General features: G+C 45.6%; 1 protein-coding gene across 1 annotated transcript; it reads left to right on the forward strand.

Annotated features, from left to right (window-relative positions):
* The first annotated feature begins 2,537 nt into the window (after positions 1 to 2,537).
* LOC117544479 lies at positions 2,538 to 7,783 on the forward strand. The gene is made up of 2 exons (XM_034213526.1): positions 2,538 to 2,841; positions 5,973 to 7,783. The coding sequence occupies exons 1-2, from the start codon at positions 2,624 to 2,626 to the stop codon at positions 6,919 to 6,921; spliced, it is 1,167 nt and encodes a 388-aa protein (XP_034069417.1). The 5' UTR covers positions 2,538 to 2,623; the 3' UTR covers positions 6,922 to 7,783.
* Positions 7,784 to 7,984: the final 201 nt, after the last annotated feature.

Below are 7,984 nucleotides of genomic sequence, written 5' to 3' on the forward strand. Positions count from 1 at the left end.
GTCGCTCCTGGACGTTTAGGGAGTGAGAGTGTGTTGAATACCTACCCAAGACCAGCAGTGTCACTTTGTTGCCAGTTTTTGTGCTAAGCTATGCTAACCAGTGTATTGCTGTAGCTTTATACAGTAGCTAACATACAGACATGAGAGTTGTATTAATGTTCTCATTTCACTCAATAATAGAAAAACATATGCTTATAATAACTTTTGTAATTGATGGGGGATGGTGCAGAGTTAGATAATGTGCAAAACATGACTTTTTTTTTTAAAGCTCAGCTACACTCATTTAAAATCAATTCTTGGCTGCAATAACGCTTTCATGAAGCATCCATCTTCGTGTTGGGTTTTTAACATGGACTGTATATAGGTTTTTAATAGATCAGAGGGTTCTCTGTTCTCTTCAGGAAGCAACGAGCCCCTCAGCCAAGTGCTGAGCTTAGCAATGCTGATATTTTTTGGTTTCCCGCCAAAAGTAAGAGTTGCTTCTGACAGACATATGGAAACCAGATGGTCCGTTACCAAAACAAGTCTTTCAAGGTTCTAACCAATGTGTGTAATCAAGAGATTGTGGCTTACACACCAACCTGTCAACTGAAGATAAACAACCCAGTCTTGTATGTTGAACCATGCATAATGTAACACAATACCTACAGTATGTAATTTAGCCCTTTGTGTGTCCTTGACTCTCTGATTGTTGTGGATATTTCTCTGTTGTTTGTTGCCTCGCGCTATGTTTGCGTGCATCATGCACCAGTGAAAGCTGCCCAGACATATCCATCTACAAAATGTGAAAGTGTGTGCAGTATGTTTGCATGTGTCTGAGTCGGCCAGGTCGATTAAGGAATGTTATGGGAAATTAAAAAGGCCTGTGAGGGAAACAGGCCAGTCGGTGTGGCTGTGGCATTTGAAAGTGGGGGCAGTTTTTCCGAATTGTCGACTGTTCACCGGCAGTCACCTGCTCACAATTAGACCTGGATGTCTTTCTTTTTCTCTCCTTCTACGGCCTCAATAATCATTGTCCAGACGTGTGTCACCGACTGGAAGCAGAGCAATAAATTGCATCTCAGAAACACACTTCTACGTCAAAGAATTTAGCTTTATGGTTTTTCTTTCCAACATGCAGCACATTATTTTCAATACGACATAAAACTCTCTCAGAGTATCCTCTTGAGCTACTTATTCAGTTTGTGATCCTTCATCTTATCTCTCAAAGCCTTCAAGAAGGTTTATACAGCTTTGATTAGTCTTGTCAGTAGTGCTCTAGATGTAGTTTGAGATCAGTTTAGGACTAGATTTTAGACTAGTTAAATAATCTTTGATTTGACTGTTTGATGCATGTGACGGCCCAGCCTGTGTGCAGGTGTGTTACAGGTCTTACGGTGGGGTGGAGCTGAAGAGGCCAATCAGCGCGATCGCGGACACCTGGCCGGAGCCGAGGTACCATTAAGCCCAGCTGCCCGGAGTCACATGGCGGCCCTGACTCTCTCCAAGCCGGCCGCAGGAGGAGTATGATTCCCTCATAGGATTCCCTCTGAGGACAGTGTGTGATGTATGTGGCCTTATATGGTGTTGTGGATGCACTCTACGGGTGCCTAGGCGTTATTTTGGAACGCGTATGGTCCCAGGTTTGTGGGATTTGATGAGATGTGTTTTTGTCCGATAGCGGTGATCTGTTCTCTTGAATATTCGCTGAAAAATAGGAGGTAGTGGTCCCGCCTGTGTATACAATACCTGTAGGAGTGTTTCCCCTGGTGGGTTCAAGAGGCGTTTCCCCTTTGGGTTTCGTCTGGGGGGGCTTTGATAGTGTTGAGGTACGGCGGTTAGAGCTTCACTTTCCCTTTTCCCTTAACTTGCTCGGGAGCACTTCCGTGGTTCAGGGGGGTTGCCGATTACCTGGTCGCCTCTCTCGGTCCAGCGGGCTTTAAGTGCATAAGTACCCACCGCTACGCCTCATGAAGACTAGGGGGGGAGTTATGTAGTAAGTTTGTGATTAGGAAGTCAGCTAGCGGGGCTGCTCATTCCTACTGTGTGCACAGGTGGGCTAAGAAATTGCATTTCCTCTGTGTAAATAGCTATTATTGGGTAAATATGGAGGATATTGTGGGGGCGTTTGTGGCTGCACCTTCTGAAGGTTTCTTGGATCAGTGCACCAAGGATCAATTGGTGAACATAGCTCAGTATTATGGGTTTGAAGTTGGCGATAAAAGAGTGAAAGAGTCGGTGAAAGCGAATTTGAGGGCTTGTTTGTTGAAAAGTAAAGTGTTTGATACTCCTGTCCCCGGGCGCACAAAATAAATGGCGGGTCAAAGTGCGGTTTCGAGCAACAGAAGGAGTTACTCAGATTACGCTTAGAGTTGGAGACGGAAAAGGAGTTGGCCGTGGAGAAGATGCGACAGGGCATTGAGCTGGTGTCCTTGGAGAAATTGAGGCAGGAAACTGAGCAGGCTAAGTTGGAGTTTCAGAGGGAGAAACTGGAATTAATTAGAGAGGGCAAAGTAGCGGCTGATGTCCTGTTACCTGATTATTCAGCTAGTCAAAGCGGGGCCCCAGGGAGGTCAGTGGATGACTTAAATGATTTGAAGTTGGTTCCCAGGTTTAATGAGAAGGATCCGGAATTTTTTTTTCAATGTTTGAACGTCTCGCAGGTGTAAGGGGGTGGTCTGAGGCCACTCGCGTGTTATTGTTACAGTGTGTGTTAACCGGGAGGGCTCAGGAGGCTTATTCATCTTTAAGTGCCAGTGACTATTTGCGCTATGATTTAGTTAAATCTGCCGTTCTCAGGGCTTACGAGCTGGTGCCTGAAGCTTATCGTCAGCGGTTTAGGAATTGGAAGAGAGGTGTTAAATCCAGTGGCGAGCCGTGACTTTTCTACCTAGGCCCTCTGACCCCACCCCCCTCTTCCCTCGAAAAAAAAAAGAAAAAGTGTTTACGTCACAGCCTATAGTAGACTTCAGCGGAATATCAAAACAGCGGCCCGGGGTGCAAAATGCATCAATGACAGCGACCCTCTACCACACAAAACAACACCATTTATATAAACACCTATCATGACAGGGCACCCACCCACAGCCAAGTAACAATTACAAAGGAATTAAGTCGGCACGGCGGCCCACATTGAAAATCACTTTGACTTACCTTTGATGATCAAATCACCTAAACACAAAGTCCATCCTCCTGTCTTTTTGGATGAAGAACTTGATGGCGTCGTCATGCAGGTGATCCTTTGCTTTTAAAGCAATCAGCAATTCCTTCTCGATCGAAATTAAGGCCAAGTCTGACAGTCGGACTTGCCCAGTCGTGGACCTCGAGTAGCTTTTTATGCGCTTCAGCGCAGAGAAGGACCTCTCCACAGAGGCAGTGGACACAGGTATTGTCAGGATGATGCATGAGAGGGTGTACACCTGTTTCATGCTTTCACTCAGTCCTTTTTTGAGGAGAAACTGATGAATGTCGGCTGGGCTTTTCCCCAAAATGTCAGACATGCCGTACATCACGGCGAGTTCCGTGTGCAGTCGAGGCTGGTCGAAATATCCGCCATAGCTCTCCATCAAACTGTTCAAGGCAGCAGTTGGGAAATAGTTACAGTAATGCCCGAACTGTTGCGGGTCCAGAAGGGCCAGGAATTCCAGCTTTTTGTGGTCACTGAAGCGGTTGGAAATCTGGGTTAGCAGGCTGTCAATTACGCTGCAGTGGAGCTCCCTGTACCGTGCACGAACGTCTCCTTGAGCTCCACGGCCGCGCGGAGGACCAACCAAAGCCTGGGTTTCATCGTAGACGCTGTCAAAGTTCCCCTTCTCCTGTTCAATTTGTCGCTGTAGCTGATCCACTCTGGCCAGGCAGAACTGCATATCAAAACCTTTGTTCTGAAGTATTTCAAAAACAACATCCGAGTAGGAGAAGATAGCGTGGAAGGTTTTCAACCAAAAGCTGAAATCGAAGCTGGTAAGGAGGCTGATGTATCCATCAGAGCAATGAACAGTTTCGTCATCAAACTCTGTGTGATGGTCTACGATGTGCTCGAACACCTACGAGAGTAATGCTTAGTTTAGAAAAAACAACTTATAGACCTCCAGTAAACACTAAGATTAGCTTTTCATTTAATGTAATACTAGCATAGTTCTTTACCTTCATGTTTTTATGAGTGGGTAGTTTCCAACACTAAATCATTTATTTATTATTGTTAATATTTCCATTACGTTCATTGTTATTATTATCTTACCTCTCTCAATTCCCTGGTCTTATCTGCCACTGTGCACACCAAGCAAGAATGAAAGCACCAGCGAGTAGGAGCTGCCCGTGGAAGCCTATGCTGGCAAATATCATCCAGTAGCTTGGTGCGCTTTGCTGAGCGGCTGAAAAAGGTGGCCAAGCCAGAGAGGTGGGAGAAGAAGACCTTACACTGTCTTATCTTGGAAGCTCCATTTGACAAAACGAGATTTAAGATGTGAGCATAGCAGTGAATGAAAAGGGCCTGTGGAATTGTTTCCTTAACTTTCGCTTGCACCCCATTCAATCCAGAGGCCATAACAGCTGCTCCATCGTAGCACTGCTCGACCACTTTGTCAATACAGCCACTCTCCCTCAGGAACTCCAGCAGCCGTGTAGCTATGGCCTCTGCTCGTTTGTCCTCTGTCACATCTTCGTACTTGAAGAAACGCTCTTTTATCCCATCGTCAGTGACATATCGAAGCACATATGACATCTGCGCCACGTTGCTAATGTCTGTCGTTTCATCCAACATGACCGCAACAAAAGGTGCCTTCCTCAGCTCCTCTTTCATGCTATCCGTTATTACACTAGCAAGAGCGCTGATCAGGTCATTGTGAATCCTTGAAGATGTGCCGGTAAATACTGTTGATGTGGCGAGGTGTGTGTGCAGGTCGCTGTCATATTCTGCCACTAAATCCAGCAACTCTATGTAATTCCCCTTGTTTGATGAAGTTACACTCTCATCGTGACCTCGGAACGGCAACTCCTGCTTGCCCAAGTACACCACACAATTTATCAGGCGTTTCAAAATTCCTCGGTTCCTCTTCACCTTTTCATTATGAAGGATGACACCCCGGCGTTGTTGCTCATCCAGCTGGAGCTCTATCCTGGTGTCCCCAAATGTTTTAAGCCGAATAGTAGCTCTGAGGTGACCTGAAGCATTCTGATGGCGATGTGCTGATTTGGATAAACTTCCTAAATCAGAATATCCATCTCTGGCCCATGACCCACTGTCCGCTCCAAAAAGCAAGCAATCCCAGCAGTACAGCTTGTTCCCTGGTTGATCCGGTCATCCAGTTGTATCTGGCGTAATTGCCGATATTAAAAATGCCTCTCGAACCGTTTGGTTTTTTGAACCAAATTAAGCTGTGGTGTTGGTCGCCCTTTGGTAATTAACTCCAATTTATCCGTGTAACTCATTCTTGAAAAAGACTCGGTTAGTAGTTTCGCAACGATGTCATTACTATCACTAACGTGAGCCATCGTGAATGAACGTATGCTAATTCCGCCTAGCTTGACCCGTTGATATATCACATGCATAAACTTGGCAGCGCAGCGGGCGGAACTTGTCATAAAGTCCGCGATAATAAAGCCCTCCCATTTAGAGGGAAGATATGATTGGTCAATTGTACTGTCACTTGACATTACTCTCTCGTTGTTTTACTATAGCGGGCCCTCTGTGAATCGCATAGAGGGCCAGACGAGCTTTTTTCATGTAACCCTTCACATTCGAACAGAAACTGAACAGGCAGATTCGAAGGATTTATTTCTTTGGAAATTTTATTTTAAATACAATTAAATCAAGTTTTTTCGGTAAAAATATAACAAAAATAATATTTTAAAAATATATATTTTTAAAAAATAATGTATTTTTTAAATGTTTTTAAATATTATTTTTTAGAATATCTTAGGCCCTCAGAGGGCCTAAGATATTCTAAAAAATAATATTTAAAAACATTTAAAAAATACAGGGCCCTGACGGTTAAATCTCACCTCGAGTTTGCTCGGGATATTTCCACTCATTTCGATCGCTGGTGTGCGGCAACTGACGTTGATTCTCACGGGGCGTTGAGGGATCTCGTTATTTTGGAGCAATTCAAAAATTCTGTACCGGAGCACATTGCAGTGTATATTAGTGAGCACGCAGTCAGGACAGCTGCTGAAGCTGCTGCGTTAGCAGAAGACTATGTTCTGACACACGTTGGTGGAGGTGCTGCCATACAAGGCAGTCACGGTGGAAATTCCTCGGGTGTGGGAGCGTGGCCTGGTCGTCCAGTGAGACCTGCTGGGCAGGACAGTGGGTATGTACGTGGTGCACGTGAGCCTGACAATGTGTGTCATTACTGTCATGAGCGAGGGCACTGGAGAAAAGACTGCAATGCATTTAGGGCTAAAGCTGAGCAGGAAGGGACTAGTGGTAGTCCCAGGCCAGCAATGTTCGTGGCACCTGTCGCTGAGCAGGTGACTGGGTGTTTAGACGGTGAGTTGAAACCACAGGGGTCGAGCCCAGAACTACAGTCTTATTTGCCTTTCATGACTGAGGGGTTTGTTTCTCTGGTGGGGAGTGATGAGAAGGTGCGGGTGAAACTATTACGAGACACTGGATCATTTGATTCGTTCATTTTGGCATCTGCCTTACCATTGTCAGAGGACACATACATGGGGTTGTACATTCCGACAGTTGGAATCGGATTAAATGTTCTTCAGGTGCCTATCCATAAAATGATGCTGTGTTCGGATCTGTTTCAGGGTGAAGTAGCGGTTGGCGTGCGGCCCGCTCTGCCCATAGATGGGGTCACGATGATCCTGGGTAACGACATTGCAGGTAGTCGTGTGTGGGCTGATGGGGCACCTCCTGCTATTATGGCGCTAGTGCCCCTGGTTAGTATTAAGCCAGACAAGAGCGAAACTGAGTGTTTAAAGCATGCGCAGTGACACAGGGAATGAAACGTGGGCAGACAGAGGTCATGAGCACAGCTGAAATCGATAAGGCCTCACCTCAGCATGGGGTGACGTGTCTCGAGATTCCCTGGTCGGTTTCTCACGCTGAGCTGTGTTGTGGGCGCCATGTTCTTTGTGGGGTGTTTTCGTTTGTGTGTAGGTACCAGGGTTCCGATGGGGACCCTGATTTTATGGGGGGGGCTGTGACGGCCCCAGAGCCTGTGTGCAGGTGTGTTACAGGTCTTACGGTGGGGTGGAGCTGAAGAGGCCAATCAGCGCGATCGCGGACACCTGGCCGGAGCCGAGGTGCCATTAAGCCCAGCTGCCCGGAGTCACATGGCGGCCCTGACTCTCTCCAAGCCGGCCGCAGGAGGAGTAACACGGCGATCCTCTCCCCTCGTCCATCCATCTTGTACTTTATACTGAACAACCGCAATAAATGTGCCGTGGTTTTTGGAAACTCGTGCACTTCTTGTCATCTTTCCGTTGTGGCCTACGAGCTGGTCATAACAGTGCATAAATATTAAGACTAATTTATTTGGAATCCCCAAAGTAAGCCACTGGCCCCTGCTATGCTTTAGTTAATGCCATATTGTAGTCCATACATAATAATTATGAGAAACTAATCGGGAGAATACATTCACATCAGTTTTTCTTCCAAATCCAGGTTTGATTGATTTGCTTTTTTATTAGATCCCTTGCTTCCTGTGGTCATCATTTCGAAGGGCTTTAATGGTCGTAAAGACGATAAGAACGCAGTATAAATTCAATCAATTTACCATTCTTTCAGCTTCACTAACACGATTCAATAAATTAATGTAATCCTCAACTTTTACTATCTGATTTGGATCATAATTACCACACATTTTCTGAAACAAAGGGTTCTTTTTCATGCAGAATGATTTGTGGTTGTTGTATTAAAAAGAGAAATAACTAAATGGTACAGACTCAGACTTATAGCTGAAAGTTTATAAGGTTTTTGGAAAGAGTCCAACACCAGAACCAGGGTCCAGAGTTCAGCCTGACTGTCTGGCAAATGTTTCAGCAGGTAGGCTAC

The sequence above is a fragment of the Gymnodraco acuticeps genome, unplaced genomic scaffold (genome assembly GCF_902827175.1).
Source record: "Gymnodraco acuticeps unplaced genomic scaffold, fGymAcu1.1, whole genome shotgun sequence".
NCBI lineage: Eukaryota > Metazoa > Chordata > Actinopteri > Perciformes > Bathydraconidae > Gymnodraco > Gymnodraco acuticeps.